Source organism: Syngnathus scovelli, chromosome 17 (genome assembly GCF_024217435.2).
Source record: "Syngnathus scovelli strain Florida chromosome 17, RoL_Ssco_1.2, whole genome shotgun sequence".
Taxonomy (NCBI): Eukaryota; Metazoa; Chordata; class Actinopteri; order Syngnathiformes; family Syngnathidae; genus Syngnathus; species Syngnathus scovelli.
The window spans coordinates 9,722,731-9,739,260 of record NC_090863.1 but is presented as its reverse complement, the minus strand read 5'-3'; the positions used below and the strand labels follow the sequence as shown (position 1 = coordinate 9,739,260).

Here is a 16,530-nt window from a genome sequence, read left to right as displayed (position 1 = left end):
ATGCGTGCACGGAACAGAGAAATAAAAGCAATATAATACAAACACAGTAGTTTCATAGTCAGTTATATAGATTTATTATATGACGTTAACGGTTCTGTAAAGAAAACGCGAGTTGTGAAAGGAATGAAATATCTGCTGGAGGGAAGCCAAAGTGAATGTGTGCACCTGCAGAGAAAGACAGAAAGGAAGAAGGGAGAGGGGGATGACAGCAGAGCAACACAGAGGGGGGAGGAGCGTACAGAGTCAAGAAAAATGCAGAGAACGACAGCTCAACATACATTAGGCAGAAACTTGGAACTTGGTGAAGCACAGCAACAAGAGTATAGTCACGTTTAAATAAAGAGAGAAAAGAATAAGATTTAGATTGAGACAGGGTCGTGTGGAAAAAGGGCCAGTTGGAAATCCATCTCGGGCACAACAGAGTAGGTGAACAGTGTGACAGTGAAGTGGGAGTACAGACTGGTTTCCATCCACAGAGAGCAGACTGCCAAACAGCATGGCTGACAAAGTGAATGAGGAATCGACTAATAATCCAAGGAAAACGGACCAGGATTGGGGCTATGAAGAAGGTGAGCTACTCTTCATTATATGAAGGGAGAATTAGTATATTCATATATATATAATATTTGAGCAATTTTTCTTTCGCCTAATTCTGTAAATCACAACTTGCCAATAAGAGTGAATATTTTTGTCTCACTCTGTCCCTTTGCTTGCAACCTTTACTGAGGACTGCGTGCTTAATCTGTAAAACTCACTGTAAGTATAATTGATGATGAAATATAGATATTAATATGTGGTTTCCACAGCATTGTTACAGTAATAATGTGCATGGTTGACTGGATTTCAAATTTTGAAGAATTTTCTATCTGATACTAACACACACTTTTTTTTTTTTTTTTACAAAACTAGAGTATATTTTGCTGCCAGGAGTTCTTGTTATTATTATTTCATATCAGTGACCAAGCCAGCTATAAAGTTTGTTCCTAGTAGTATTTGTTTGAATATTTGCTTTAACAAACAGCTGCATTTCCAAGCAAACAAAACTTAGCCTTCAGGGAGATGCAATGGAGTACACACCCTTGTTCAAATGTTGGTTTTTTTTCTACCATTGTTGTGACCTAGGATTTTTGAAACATTGTTGATAAACACACAACTGACTCAAAAAAATGAGGTAAAAAGCAATCTTGTCTATGCATCATTTCAAATCCGAAAATGTATGAATTAATCAAAACAACAAAATAGCCACACGAAAAAAAAACCGGAATGAACAGTTGCTGTGCCTTCCCAAGCAAAGGCCAAACAAAAGTTTCTGCAGCCTTTTTAAATGTCTATAGAGAAATTGCTCAAACGTTGAATAAGTTGTCAAGAGCTTAGTTGCTGAGGAAAGAGGGAATGTGAAGGCCCCCCTTACTCTTCGCATTCACTCACTGCCTGCCTCGGTTGTGGTTGCGGCCAAAAGGCGTAGTGTCAGTGGGGCATTCATGCTTTTGCAAGATACGGGAAATCTGGACTCTTACAAAAACACCAAATGTGTTCGGGGTCACTTTTGATTTTACGCATGCTAAGAGGCCAAGTGTTTTACTTCCAGTACAGTATTTGGTGCTGATTTTTTTGAATAATGAGCCAGCTAAATTTTTTTTTTTTTTCATGCATGCATATGTATAGGTGTAGAGTGGGGACTCCATTACCCAACAGCCAATGGTGAGTACCAGTCTCCCATCAACTTGAACTCCAGGGAGGCTCAATATGACCCATCCCTCCTGGATGTCCGCCTGTCACCAAACTACGTGGTGTGTCGTGACTGTGAAGTTATAAATGATGGACACACTGTACGTATCCTTCTCAAGTCAAAGTCAGGTATATGCACACACACACACACACACACACACAAACATACTTCCCTAATACGTATTTGCTAACGATGTACTGTGTTTAGTGGTCAGTGGTGGTCCATTACCGAGCGATCACGAGTATGAGCTTCACGAGGTTCGATTCCACTGGGGCAAAGAGAATCAGAGAGGATCAGAGCACACGGTCAACTTTAAGGCTTTTCCTATGGAGGTATACGCACATCACCATCATGAAATTACGAGTACCGTAATTTCCGGACTATAAGCCGCGACTTTTTTCCAAAATTTGGAACCCTGCATCTTATAGTCAGGTGCGGTTTATATACGATTTTTTCGTGATTTTTGTGATGACTTGATCGCTTTTATACACTTGCAAAACGGCTGTGGACCACTGTTGTGCGGTATCTTGAAGAACAAAACAACAACAAAAATACTATTTTGAAACACTACTATGGCTGCTGCTTATTCTGCCTGTGTCGCTTGTGACTATTATGAGCTTTAGTAGGAATGCACGCTAGGTGACCTGCGCCAAAGGGCTCTAAACCCTTTTTCATACTCTGCCATGTGACTCAGAGATTACACAAAGCAGTGGCGCTGTTTGGACCATCTGCATTGTATTAAAACACAATCAATCAGCATTTAAATTCAATTCTTCTGACATTTTGCTCACCAAAAACAAGTTGTAATGAATGTGAACTTTTAATGCATTTTATTCAGAAGGTTACTTTGAACCCTGAGGCTTAAATGGCGGCGCGGCGTATTTATGGATTTTTACGGCTTTCTGTGTACTGTCTTTCTTTGTAAAAAACTCATGTGCACGTGCGTCTTATAGTCCGGTGCGGCTTATGTAAGAAAAAAACCTAAAATATCCCTGAATTTTAGCTGGTGCGGTTTATAGTCCGGTGCGGCTTATAGTCCGGAAATTACGGTACTATAAGTGTTTTGATTTTAGTAGCCTACTTTGTTGGAAAATCTATTTAAAAAAAAAACACTTTCGATCTGGCTGAGAAAAGGCTAACTTTGGAAGAGTATGGCAAAGTGAGAGAGGAAAAGAGAAACAATGAAACCATTCAGCTATTTAATGGTGGTGTGCCATTACTGCAACTTTTAAGTGGTGCTTTCCATGACGGGCTTTTTCAAGTCATCAAATGTGTAGTTGTCAAAACTTTGAAGCTTGTGTTGCTGAGTTCATGATTCCGTTTTAGTTTTCTCTATGTGTCCTTTTTCCATGTCTGTCTTGTTAGTTTTTTGCGTCCAACTGTTCTTGAATAAGAGTCTTTAGTCATCACCAGCTGATGGCGCCCAATATTGCTCTGCACACCTGCTGATGACAATGACCTTTCAAATTCAGCTTGCATTCTATTGTTTCTCTTCGAAGCTTCATTTGATTCACTGGAACAGCACACTGTTCAACTCTCTGGAGGATGCTCTGGGGAAGAAGAATGGAGTTCTCATTATTGCTCTTTTCGTGCAGGTGAGCAAAACATAAAAGTCATTCAAAACACAATCTGTTCTATTAACTCTAACAGGGGGGCTGGTATTTTATTTTATAATGTTTTTCCTTCCTTCAATTGTTTAAGTTTTGCTTACCCGAGGAAGAGAAAATATTTTTACTTTGTGATTAGCGGGAATCGTTTTACAATCGTTTTCTCTGTTGACCTCTCCAAAAGATTGGCAAAGAGCATCTGGGTCTGAAAGCCATCACAGAAGTTCTTCAGGACCTGCAGTACAAGGTAAGACTAACTCAAAAAGGGTCATAGCAGCATGTTGGAACAGAAAAAGAAACAATGGAAAGCTCTTTTCCAAAACCCTATAAAACCGTTCTAATGATTGTTACAAATATTTAACCACACTTGCTCATTTTACAACCATGGCTTCACTTCAGTTTTGAAAAGAGCTCTTCAAATAGACATAATTATTTTGTGATGCTAATTATGGATCTACTGTTTTTTTTTTTTTTTTTCATTAGGGGAAGAGCAAGATAATACCCTGCTTTAATCCAAACACTTTGCTGCCTGGTAAGATAAATATCCAAAGCCATGTGACTCAGTAACTCATATGTAGATTACCCCCACCTTCACTTATTAAGACCTTTATGTGAATATAATTTTTCTATTTGCCCTCAGATCCATTATTGAGAGACTACTGGGTGTATACAGGATCTCTGACAACACCACCATGTAGTGAAAATGTAATATGGATTCTCTATCGCTACCCACTTACCATATCACAATCACAGGTAAATGTTATATATTAAATTAAATTAAATTATATCATATTATATTATTATAATATATCATATCATATATCATATTATTATTATATTATATATATTATATCATATTATAATATATCATATCATATATCATATTATTATTATATTATATCATATTATAATATTATTATAATATATCATATCATATATCATATTATTATTATTATATTATATATATACTATTTATTTGATTGTTTGTTTATGACAAGGTAAAGTGAATCATTCCTTAAAAACTACCATGACAAGATGTTAATTATTATTCCAAATTTACTGATTTATTTTGATGTCCACTTTATGTTCAACAGTTTTCTATTAAAATGATTTAAACAACATTTCCAGCTATTCTAGAGTAGAGACTCTATGACAAACAATACAAACATCCATCTACTATTTATAGTCTACTATTTATAGTTTTTAAGTGCGTGGGCCTAACGTGGGCCTAATACAAGAAACCGTGTGTGTGTGTGTGCAGATCACATATATTAGTTGCTATAGACGCTAACTATATTTATAGAGGCCATAAATTCACTTGCAAACTAAAAGTGTTTGCTTAGAGATTTTTTTTCCCCCCATCCATTATATGGGAGTCAGATTCAATGCCGTATAGGTAAAATGCGTGTGTTGCCAGAAGTGTTACTTTTTGCCAGTGTCGCTGTTTGGAGCTTTTGCTTCACATTTCAAATCTGCTCGGTTCAGTTTACTTTCCTTACGAAGAAGCGAATAAATACAATTTCTCTTCAATTTCTGTACGCATGCTGCGTTCAGGTCACATTACGTTCCCATGCTCATCTTATTTTCTCACAGTTTCTCTTACATTTGTACATAAACACTTCGCGGCAGTAACGACACCCTGAGGAGATTCCGAGTGTTCTGCAAATATTTGGAGTGAGGAAGGTCATGCTCTTTGTGAAGTCAAATAAACATTATCTTCTTACATAGGCCAGAATGTTGGCACCTTCTCATTCTATCAAGTATTGATAATTCTTTGTTTCAATACTTATTTTATTATTATAGAGGTGACTATTTTAACTGAAGTTTCATACTGACCCAGCATTTGATTCCATCAGGCAGTAACCTACAATTTGATTCATCCCCACATGTAATTTTTTCCATTTCTGTCTCTGCAGATTGAAGAGTTTCGGAGGCTTCGTTCACATATAAAAGGCGCAGAACTGCCAGAAGGGAATGATGGGATATTGGGGGACAATTTCCGCCCAACCCAACCACTGAGTGATCGAACTGTTAGGGCGGCATTCCAGTGATTTGCATTTTGCTCTGCAAACTAAAAAAAAAAAAAAAAAAAAAAAAGACCTTCAAACACAAACATGGTAGGTAACAAATATTTGAGTCTTTTTATTTGTACAATCTTTTGATAAATGTTGGAATTTTGTCCCCGAGCTATCTATTCCTCTGGGACTACATTATAATGGATCAAGTCCCAAAAGGTCTAGCCCAGTTCACTTACTAATCTGGCACTAGCCTATATACAATCCTTGAGGTACGGAGAGTTACTGAATGCACAGTAACTCCGAAGCACAGTAATTCTTTAGTGCTAATTCATAACCCAAGAAGAAACTTATATGCAGAACGACCTAAATTGAAATGAGATGATTTGGAGGAAAAGCTTGTAGGCTTCTGTAAAGTGGAAATACCAAATAGATGGAAAACCGTGTGAGGTAAGGGAAAAGGTGGAGGAAAACAGAGAACGTTGTTGTTTTTACTGTAAGTGGATACTGATCTGGTTGCAGTAGAACAACTGCACCTGTCAAGTCCAGAGTTTGTATAAATAGGAGGTAAAGGGGAGAGAGGGGTCAGAAACAGATAAGTTGCCTTAAAGGGAACTTTTGTATACTTTTACATTACTGTATTGCATAACATCAACCCATAGGGGATAATATTGCTTCGTCGTAAAGTATGCAAAAGTATTCAAATCCACTTATATAAATGTTGCATTATTGGATACTTTTCTCAGATTTTTTTTTTTTTTCACCACCAAAGCTTATTACTGTCCAACTAGCTTTTGAAATACTGCAGCACCCTTTAAATTTAAATCTGCCATCACTATAATTGAAGTACCAGAACCACAGGAGCAATAAATGTTTCCAGTGTTCCCTCTGCTTCATTTCACATCTGGTTTCGCTTTTTACTTTCCAAGTCTGATGCATATTTTAATTATTTTGTGTTTTGGGCAACAGGGGAATATGAGACAATGTGAAGAACAGCAAGATCAGGAGGGAAGGAGAGAGCTGAAGAAGTTTGACCATAGAGTACAAAAATACAAACGGTAGACCCAGTTTCGAAAGTATTCACCCCCCCCCCGTAATGTGTTATCATATGTTCACTTAAACAGAGTAGAGATCTTTAAAAAGATGAGGCAGCTCATTTGCATATGACAATATGTTGTATCTGAAATATTTGAAATTACTCAATAATATGAAGGTCATAAAAATAATGTCTGTGTGATATATAGTAAATAGTTTCCGCTAAGGCTAGTGTGCTAATATTTGGAACTAAAACTAATGTAATATAATGACGAGTAACTCACCCACTATCTTAAAGGAAAATCATACTTTTTAAATGTTTGTACACAAATTGTTGGGTCTTTTGAGTTCTCGCCAACCCATCAAGTTGATTAAATAATTTGTTATTGCCTACTTGTTTGTGTCTAGTGAATGAGCTGTTCTGCACCTCACATAATAACCGCCTCCACCCCAAGTAGCTTTTTTGTATGCACTGATTAGTGTTTGCCCTTTTGTCAACTGACACATACTTGTTTGCTGGGTGAAAATGTCAAGGCAGTGGTGGTGGGACAGCCGGATGGAGAGATGTTTGATGAGGTGCCCGTGTAGTGTATGAATTGTTGCCCCCATGAATAAAATGTTTTTATTGTCTTATTTTTCAACACTCTGGAGTCTGGACTCTGCTCCAGTATATAGTGGTTGACTTGTTTAATTTGTACTAGACAAACTTCATAAACTACACTTATCTTTTCTCTCATAATGTTCTAGAGCATATTCCCTCTATTTGATTAGATAATATTGATCCTTTTGCAGACACAGATTAGAGACAAGCATATATTTTGAAAGAGTCATTTATGACACCTAGTGGTGATCACGCGCACATCTGTTATTTGAAAATGAAAAAGACACATTATGCTGCCACCTGCTGTTAAAAGGAAACACTGCAACTTACATCTAGGTGCATCTCCTTCAATCACTCTGACAAACTCCTGAACAAAATATATATGAGGAAACCACATATGGGAGTCTGTTGGGAACTCCAGCCCCAAGCGACCCTGCACAACAGGATAAGCAGTATAGAAAATGAATGGATGTTTTTTGCAGAAAGCTTTAACAATTCTAAGCTCTGCTGCTGGGAGAAAAAAAGAAAAGAGGACCCATAACCTTGACGAAGAAAATATTCTTGCCTTGATTTCTTGTTTTTCATATATACATAGACTTAGAACTGACTCATCTAGATAGAAATTATACGCAATAACACAGTGAGGCGCTCTATAAATGAGCTAGCTTTGTGCTAACCTTAAAACTTATGTTCTTATCTTTACATCAATGTTTTGTATCCTTCTTTAATAATAAAAACGCTTTGGAAAGTCTTTGGAAATTCTTTGTAGACCCCCATGACTTAATAACCACCCAAAATGTGTAAAATATATTTAGTAATTGATTTAATTGCAAATGTTTCATTCAATTAATTATTTTTAAATTGATAGACCATGTTGTTAGAGTTTAAATCACAAAAACAGAGTTGCTACACATTTACCAGCAAGTGACAACAATAAAAAAAAAATTCCCATGAGTGTTTTGTTTTTAATTATTTTTGTCAATAAATTGTGGATATGAATCGGTGAGACTCACTGAGTATAAGACTGACAGAACAGAGAACTCTTGTGTGTTTGTTTGTGTGCGTGCGTGCATGTGTGTCCTTCACTTTTCTGATATTGTTTGCATATATAAAATAAAATTACTTTTTAATTAATTAAAATACTTAGACCTTCTAATGCCTTTTTGAATTGTTGTCAATAGAACGAAACTTTCTAAATACAACATTACAAAATGATTAGCTCAACTGTCTCTAAAGTCCGGCCCACGGGCCAAATCCGGTCCCCGGTCAGATTTCATACGGCCCGCAGCTTTGGTCTTATAATGTATTACTTATGGCCCGCCTGGACTGTCAAACCGAGTTAAAAAAAAAAAAAATCATGCCACCTGAAACTGTAATTCCTTCTACTACCAAAAGGTGGCAGCAGAGGGCCGTGGCTTTCAAGAAAAATGGGAATTACAATACTTCTTCACTGAAAATCAAGGCAAATGTGTTTGCATGTGTTACATGTGTTGTAATTTATAAAGAGACAGTTGCCTTGTTCAAGGATTTCAACCTAAAGAGACACTATCAAACTAAACACGCTAACACATACGACAAGCTAACAGATTACGAAGTGGCCATGTTAATACTGTTGATGTTATGAACTTGTAGACGTGACACAAACTATTACTTTCTGAAAGATATTGTAAATGACAAGAGCAAAATTCACTTGTTTTAAGTTTTAATAATAACAGACAACTTTATAACTCCTGTTTAAAATGTTCATGAGGCAAAAATCATTTTAAACTCATGTAAATTTAAGGTATTTCATACAGTTTGTTTAATGTTATCTGACTTCAGATATGAATGAAATGCAGAATTTGTGGTTTTAGACTTATATTTGGTTATTTTGTCATTTTAAAGATGAAGACAATTGTGACAATGAAAATTTTATAACAGTGTGTATTTGCATGAAATTTTTGTAGTTAAAAAATGTCCGAAAAAACTATTGGCCCCCGGGCCCCTTCACTTTATCAAATCTGGCCCTCCTTTAAGCCTGAATCTTAAAATATGTATAAAAGACTTGAAGCTCTGAAAGGTTTACTTTAAGGGAAATAAAATTTGACCCAAATATTCTAAACAGACAAACTCCTTCGAGAGATTTTGTCTAAATGCCACAATATTCACAAATAGCAGAAATGTGAGTGACACAAAATGTCCAAACATTTGAGTCTGTATTATTGGTGATTGGAATGTATTATGGAAAATATTAAAATACCAACGTACATTTTCCAAACGTTATTAGGCTGACGCATTTTGGGTGTGCCAGCGAGTGAGACCCCCCTCAAGTAGTTCCACGTGATTCCTGATGATTCCCGAGTGGTGAGGGGGCTGGGCCTGGGGAGCTGCTCTAAGCCGGAGAGAGAGAGAGAAGGGTGTTTATTTAAGTTTTTCGTCTCCTGACTCAGACAGACTGAGGCGGATAATGAGAACCAGATCTCTGACGGAGAGAAGGGGGAGGTCGAGGGGGCTCATAAAGTGGGGAGAAGAAAAAGAAGGAAGGAGGGGAGGGGACGGGTAGGGGGGGGCAGTGAAGGAAGGAGGACAGCCAAAAAAGGGGGGGGGGAGTGATGCGTTCAGGGCCCTGGTGGTCACACGTCAAACTTGAGGAGAGGAGGAGGATGTGAGGGGAGAAGGCGGGGGGTTCTGATGACTGACAGGCTGGGTGACCCTATGGGGACGGAGCGACGGAGCCGCAGAACCCACCCAGAGACAATTAAGGGTAAAGGACGACAAAAATATTTCATCAACTTCTTTTACTCCCTCCTCCTCTTCCTTCTCCGCCTCCTCCTCCTCCTCCTCTTCTGTGTAGCGTGAGGATGAAAGAAAAGACTGACGGGGGTGAAAAAATGCAGTATAAGCGAGGCATCAAGTTTGAAGAAGATTGGAAAAGCGCGGACGTGGTTTGCGTCATGACGCACACTTAAAGAACAGAATCCCCCCCTGCCTTCCTTCCTCCTCGGAAGAAGAAAAAACTTTTTCAGGGGGTAGACTCTCTCCACAGATGGGGGCAGCGCCGGGCTCCGGCTGGGAGGAGGGCGAGTTCGACTTCAAGCTGGTGTTCGAGGAGGACACGCCGCGGTCGGAGGAGGAGGGTTCTGGCTCCGTGGAGCCGGCTGACAGCAGCAGCAGTGTGGGTCAGTCACAAGCGCTACTCGTACGTGAAAGAAGACCTCCCCGGGAGGTCTGACGTGCATGGGAACATATACGTGCATGTGTAATGTGTGTGCATGCAGACTCAATGTGGTTCTAATCACATTGCGTGCGTGCGAGTTAACAGCTGCCATGTGGGAAGGAACCTCCACACGCTCAACACACACAGTGATGTCTTGAGATACAAGTTTGAGTCATTGCGTGACCAAGACTTGGATTGTTGTCATGGTCCTCTTGGACTCTTCCAGTCTCTTCCACAGAGAGATGCTGAGCAGATGTGGGCATACTCCTGGCTTCGTGCCCAGAATTGAATCCGACTTGCCTGTCTTGGGCACTTTGGTGAAAAGAGTGGGCAGAGATGGGAACTTTATTAAGTCCAAGCAGACCATGATAAGGTGGCTCAGGCATCTGGTTAGGATGCCTCCTTGTTGGTGAAATGTTTCAGGCTAAGTGCAACAAGCTAGAGATACTGTCTCTCCCAACTAGCCTGGGAATGCCCCCCACCCCCCCCCCCCGAAAGGGTTAAAGGAAATCGCTGGGTAGACGGAAGTGTGGGCTTCCCTGTGACCTGACCCTGGATAAGTGGAAGAAAATGGATGGATAGATTCAAGAGACCAGAGTTTGGCGTTAGGAGCATGGTCATGGAAGTTGGAACAATTTACGTTTGTAAATGAAGGCCCTACTGTATTCAGAGATGTATACACCCAAGCAGGATTAGAAAAACTCGAGGGAGGAAATAAATTTCAAATAATTTTAAAAACACAATGGTTCAAGATCACATTGAATTGAACCTTATTGAATTGGCTTCTATTATAATGTTTAGAGACAGTAATATCATGTATTTCCTTTGGTGTATTAGTAATTCTTTTTTACTTATTTTGATATTTATTAATAACTTTTTATTTCCATTTATGTATTTAAAATTTTCTCTTCAAAAATTCTCATATTTTGAACTTTAAAAATTGTACTGTTTTTTTTTTTAAACCTGGAATGCTCAGGAACTGCAGCAGCGTTAATGACTTGGAAATATTGTTATTGCCAGGAAACATTTTTCTTTTTCCCCCCACCTTGATGTTGTGTGTCAACATTGGCACACCCCCCCAAATGAAAGTAAAACAAAACGACAGGAAGTCATGGTGTGAATAATCACCATTAGAGAGAAGATAATTAGCGGTAGCGTCGTGCGAGTCAAAAGCACGTTTCAACGTTTCGTGAGTGCTGAGAGTCTTTGTTGCCAGCTTCCCAAAAAAGTGATGTGTGTGCGCAGCGGCTATTGAATAAATGCTTTCCATATGACTATGCGAAATTATGAGAAGGGCCTTATTATTTATAGGACATTTATACTTATCTGATAAAATGAAGTTTGACATGTGGAGCCAGATTTTGGGTCTTTTTTGTATTATCAAACTATTTCCATTGAAGGGAAAGGGTGGCAGCAGGCGAGGATTGAGCAACAACTTATTTTTAACAGTTGGTACATTTTGTTTTGGCAAAGAAGTTAACAACAACAAAAAAGCTCAGGTTGAACGGAGCAGAAAATACACTTAATGAATCTCCTCGTCAAGAAATAATAGTGTGCGTAAATTACGAACAAAATGGATCATCGATGCCATCAAAACATTCCAAACGATCAGAAGTGTATTTCCCCGGAAAATATAGAACGTGTATAAACATTTTCTATATCCCTCAGGAAACTAGATACGCTAGATGCTAATGTGAGTAAATTGGCACTGCAGTAATGTGAAATGACTCCAAAAGAGTGCGTGAGTCACTCGTATGGCAACAATTAGCTTCCAACAAACCAAGTCAAATTGACGCATGGCTAACAATGATGGAAATGAATACAGTTGCCACATAATGATGTTTACAACAATTCAATGGACATATAATGAAGCTTTCTCATGCGGCATGTTGCTCAGGGCAGTCGTCATGGTATGGATAAACATGGGAAAAATATTTACATACTATAACCAGACCCACACAAAATAAAAAGTTGCACATTTTTTAATTCCATACTATGTCCTTTTTTTTTCCTGATGTCCCTCTTCAATAATCAATTACAGACGGCCACAGTGCCACCTCTAATGCGGAGCGCTCCAGAGTCAGTATCCCCAGCCCGCCATCCTCAGGAAATCAGCGGGCCGGGATGCATTCCCCGCCTCCGCGGAGAGTGCCGGCCAGAGAATTCAGCGGGACCTATGAAAGCCTGCCGGCGCGCTCTGTTCAGGTAACAAAAACTTAGCCTAATTCAATGGAGATAACTAAAACAAATGAGTAAAAACTGTGCCTGAAAGGTTTCAGAGTCCCGCGTGGTGGAGTGTCCCAGCATCCAGATCACCACCATCTCGCCTGAGGATGAATCAGCACCCAATCTTTCCTGGGACATAGAAAGCGGCAGCAGATGGGACCGGGAGCGCCTCTATCTCCCCCTGCTGGACCCCTTCACCTATCGAGACAGGTGCCCCGGCTCGCTCAGCCCCAGCCCTGCCTCTAGCCCCTCGTCCCGGGGCTGGTTAAGTCCGGCCTCCAGCTGCGACTCGCTGCTGGTAGAAGAAGAGGAGCTCAGCGAGTCTACGCTCCATTTCGGGCTCACACCATACTCCCGGCCGACTTCACCCGGAGGAAAGAAGCGGAGGAACTCACCCCTCGCATCCCCTTGCACCTCCCGCAGGGGAAGTTACTCTGAGGAGTTGCAGGGGGGTGTCCTAGAAGGGAGAGACCCCAGCCTTCTGTCACAAGACTCGCCCGGCAGCTTTGAGCTCAGTGTTCCACAGAAAACGAGGAAGACATCTATGGAGCAGGTATCGGTGGGCGCATGATTGAATCGTTGCCTTTAACCCTTTAACGATCTCAACCCCACACCCTATCTAACTCCTAACTAATACGATACCAAATCCAACCTTACTGAACCCTAAAACCTCAGACTCTCACCTGAAACTTAAATATGGGGGTACACTGTTGGTCTTTAGGAACCAACATCCCAAGATGGCTTTTGATTTCACCTGTAAAGCTACTCAATCCAACTTTAATTCCTGCAGTTGTCTCCAAGGGATCAGGAGCAGGTCTCTGGGCAACAGCAGCCAGAGACCCTCCAGAGCAGGAAAGAGCCCTCCTCAATGAGTATGGACTATCTCTCTGTGCCCCCTGCTCTGGCTTGGGGCCGGACCAGAGCCAATTCCCACAGTCCTCTCTTCAGGTAAAAGGTCATCATTTCACTTCAACCACAGATTAAGATGAATCCGAAAATCGACTTTACACGTGTAACCTTGTCATATAAACGCATGCAGGTTAAATGCCCTGCCACCACTCGACTGGCCCCTGCCCTCCCAGTTTGAGCAGTACGAGCTGCGCATTGAGGTGCAACCCCGGCCCCACCACCGAGCCCACTATGAGACTGAGGGGAGCAGAGGAGCTGTCAAGGCCACTCCAACCGGACATCCGGTTGTCAAGGTGACACCGCTCGGGTTGCGAAATGATGATATATGTGAACCATCAGCTCATCTCAAATCCTGTCTCTCTCTGCAGTTGTTCGGATACAATGAGAGGAAACCACTTTCTCTCCAGGTTTTCGTGGGAACTGCGGACGATCGCTCTATCAGGCCGCACCCTTTCTATCAGATACACAGGTATTATGAAGCTCTCAGAAAGGTGATGATGATTTCATCTCAGAAGTCTTGTGATTTGGAGATGACCAATCTAAATATAGAACCAAAGAACGGGAATGGACTTTAGTTGCTCACTCAAAAGTATTTCTTTTTTTTTCCAGGGTGACGGGAAAAATGGTGGGCACCACCAGTCATGAAAACATCCAGGCAGGAACAAAAGTGCTAGACATCCCCCTCAACCCTGAGAACCACATGACTGCACTGTAAGTGAACTGAGATTCTTTTTGAAAGCTGACAAGACTGACAATCATGTCATTAAACACCGCAGCATTGACTGTGCTGGGATCCTCAAGCTGAGGAACTCGGACATTGAACTGAGGAAGGGCGAAACTGACGTCGGGAGGAAGAACACACGTGTTCGCTTGGTCTTCCGCACCCAAATTCCTCTGGCACCACCTGCTCTTCCCCCTGGCCGGGTTCTGGCCCTACAGGTGGCCTCACTGCCCATCGAATGCTGTGAGTGGTAGATCCCTTATGTTTGCCAGTGGTAAAACACAAAAGCCTGATTTTGTCTCGTGTCCGCCTCAGCCCAGCGGTCAGCACAAGAGTTGCCTGTCATCGAGTCAATCAGCCTCACTTCCTGTTCAGTAGAGGGTGGCGAGGAGCTCCTACTGAGTGGCACCAATTTCATGGCTATCTCGAGAGTTGTTTTCATGCAGAGAAGCACAGGTTGAGCAGAGAATCATTTCAATCGTTTTTAGTTTCACTTTCCATCATGTTTAATTGAGGAAAACTGGTGAGTTTTTGATCCCACTCTGTCTTCCAACTAATCAGATGGTAAACTTCAATGGGAAGAGGAAGCCCACGTAGACCGTGACAACAGCAATGAGGTAGTTCTTGTGATGTTTTCTTTCTTAGAGTGCCCTTGACTTACTAGCTAACCTGCAAGTTCACCAGTGGTGGTGGTGACTAAAAGAACAAGATCACGGATGCAGCATACTCTGCAAGGTGTCTGGGCTCTCCTTTAGGGTGAAAAGTTCACTCATCCAAGAGTGGGCTCAGAGTACTTAGAGCTGCTGCTCCTCTACATGGAGGGGACAAAGATACAGTGGCATGGGCATCTGGTTCTGGGTGAAGTCCCCAGTCACTTCAGAGGACGTCAGGCTTCTATGCTTAGGCAGCCAACCTGGATGAGATTTTCTTTTGGCATCAATGTGTTGTTTCTTCTTCAATTAGTGTTTGCTGTGCATGAGGGTGCCGCCCTACTGCGACCTGTCTATCACTCGTCCAGTGTCAGTCAATCTTTACGTCTCCAATGGGAAGAGGAAAAGGAGCAGCACTCATTCCTTTAAATATGTCCCCAGTGAGTATCAACGTGGTCAAATAGTTCTCCAGTATAGAAGCTTCAATTTTTTGTTGTTTTTCCCTGCAGGCATGTTCAAGGAAGAGGACCCACTGATGTCCCGGCCTCAGGCACTGGATGCAGGGGTGGTGTGTTCTTCAGTGGGGGGTCAGTCTAGAATGAACCTGAGGTGCGACCCCATGGCCGAAGAGCAGACAGGGCTGGGCTTCAACTTGTCCCCTTACCCATCCACCTACTCCCCTCCGTGCACTAGCCTGGCTTACCAGGAGGAGTACGGCGCCGAGACTGTGACCGAGGAGCCTCGTGGGATGGGCCCCACTGTCTCTGAGCATCACCCCAGCTTTGAGAACCTGGAGCTGGGTTTTACTGAGCTCCTCCCGTCTTTGTACCTCCGTGGTTCACAGCCACCGTCCCCTTCCCCCTGGCTTGACTCACCCTACCTGTCCTCCTCACCCTCTCCCTCCCACTCCTCCTCCCTTAGCCCTTTCCCGGCCGGCAGCCCAATATCCTCATCCCCTCTGCCTCCTGTTCCCACCCCACCATACTCCCAGTACTCTGCCTATCCTCAGGAGATGTGTCCCTCCCCTCCAACAAGCCAGAGCGCCTACCAGGACCTATGCTCAGTGCCTTACTCCCACTATGAGAGCTGGGACCCCTCAGTAAGGGTTCTTAGGATGGCTCACGAGGATGAGAGGGATGCAAAGGTTCAGGAGTGTCCTCTGGAGTTCCCAAGCTCCACCGACATGCATCCCATCACATTTGAGGAAGGTGAATGAGTATTGTATTACATGATACTGTCTGTGAGCACATAGATAGAGCTTTATTTTTTTTTTTTAAATCCTGATGACATCAATTCATGACCATTTTGTTTTTGTCATTCTCGATTCACAGTGTCGGAGTACATCGGACAGGACTTGCAGTCTTATCAGGTCACCTCGCACACGGAGGAGCAACCACACTGATGAAGTCATCATCCCTTTCGCAATGCACTCGCTATATATGCACAACTTCCTGCTCCACTTATCCTGTTTTATTGCTGGGAATTCATATTTTTTATGTGATAATGGCCATTGGTACACATTTTTTAATAAAGGGAAAGTAATGTTTTTTTTTCTTCCCAATAAATTATCTACGAAACTGAGTGGATTCTGTTTATATTCAAAATGACAGGACCATGACTACCTACTGGAAAGCAAAATTCTTGACTTGTTCAAACAGGTGAGTGTGTGCTCTCTATTATGTAATTGGTGTGTGTGTTTGTGTGCAACAGGAAGCTTAGTAATTCAATTAAAATTGCTTCCCTTCAGGCAGTAAAAATCAAATGTCACAATAATTTAACTCATGCATTTTTAAAAAACTCTTTTCATCATTGACAGTACTTACGGAAATAATTGCAATTGC

The 16,530-nt window shown here is 41.4% G+C and overlaps 2 protein-coding genes and 1 long non-coding RNA gene across 4 annotated transcripts; 2 read left to right on the top strand and 1 right to left on the bottom strand.

Annotated features, from left to right (window-relative positions):
• Positions 1 to 204: 204 nt before the first annotated feature.
• Positions 205 to 7,027, top strand: ca8 (carbonic anhydrase VIII). 2 transcript variants are annotated; one of them, XM_049746329.2, is made up of 9 exons: positions 205 to 569; positions 1,672 to 1,857; positions 1,937 to 2,061; positions 3,229 to 3,324; positions 3,521 to 3,583; positions 3,820 to 3,868; positions 3,977 to 4,089; positions 5,253 to 5,453; positions 6,321 to 7,027. In XM_049746329.2, exons 1-8 carry the CDS (start codon positions 497 to 499, stop codon positions 5,385 to 5,387), a joined length of 840 nt encoding a protein of 279 aa, XP_049602286.1. In that variant the 5' UTR covers positions 205 to 496; the 3' UTR covers positions 5,388 to 5,453; positions 6,321 to 7,027. The 2 variants fall into 2 exon arrangements, with proteins under 2 accessions (XP_049602286.1, XP_049602285.1); XM_049746328.2 differs by having other exon boundaries at positions 207 to 569; positions 1,666 to 1,857.
• LOC125984462 (uncharacterized) lies at positions 2,915 to 3,982 on the bottom strand. Its single transcript, XR_007486971.2, has 2 exons — positions 3,441 to 3,982; positions 2,915 to 3,279 (listed from the first exon to the last, which is right to left on the bottom strand). It is a non-coding gene; the product is annotated as an uncharacterized lncRNA (long non-coding RNA).
• Positions 7,028 to 9,618: 2,591 nt separating the features above from the next.
• nfatc4 (nuclear factor of activated T cells 4) lies at positions 9,619 to 16,270 on the top strand. The gene is made up of 13 exons (XM_049746326.1): positions 9,619 to 10,145; positions 12,225 to 12,388; positions 12,456 to 12,962; positions 13,200 to 13,357; positions 13,449 to 13,611; positions 13,687 to 13,787; positions 13,928 to 14,029; positions 14,095 to 14,282; positions 14,355 to 14,495; positions 14,601 to 14,656; positions 15,003 to 15,129; positions 15,199 to 15,897; positions 16,021 to 16,270. Exons 1-13 carry the CDS (start codon positions 10,013 to 10,015, stop codon positions 16,089 to 16,091), a joined length of 2,610 nt encoding a protein of 869 aa, XP_049602283.1. The 5' UTR covers positions 9,619 to 10,012; the 3' UTR covers positions 16,092 to 16,270.
• The last annotated feature ends 260 nt before the right edge of the window (positions 16,271 to 16,530 follow it).

Coding starts and splice junctions, on each gene's coding strand:
- ca8 (XM_049746328.2), top strand. CDS start 497: ATGGCTGACAAAGTGAATGAGGAATCGACTAATAATCCAAGGAAAACG. Junction 2,062..3,228: donor TTAAGGCTTTTCCTATGGAG/GTATACGCACAT, acceptor TTCTCTTCGAAG/CTTCATTTGATTCACTGGAA. Junction 3,584..3,819: donor TTCAGGACCTGCAGTACAAG/GTAAGACTAACT, acceptor TTTTTTCATTAG/GGGAAGAGCAAGATAATACC.
- nfatc4 (XM_049746326.1), top strand. CDS start 10,013: ATGGGGGCAGCGCCGGGCTCCGGCTGGGAGGAGGGCGAGTTCGACTTC. Junction 13,612..13,686: donor CCGGACATCCGGTTGTCAAG/GTGACACCGCTC, acceptor CTCTCTCTGCAG/TTGTTCGGATACAATGAGAG. Junction 14,030..14,094: donor GAGAACCACATGACTGCACT/GTAAGTGAACTG, acceptor TAAACACCGCAG/CATTGACTGTGCTGGGATCC.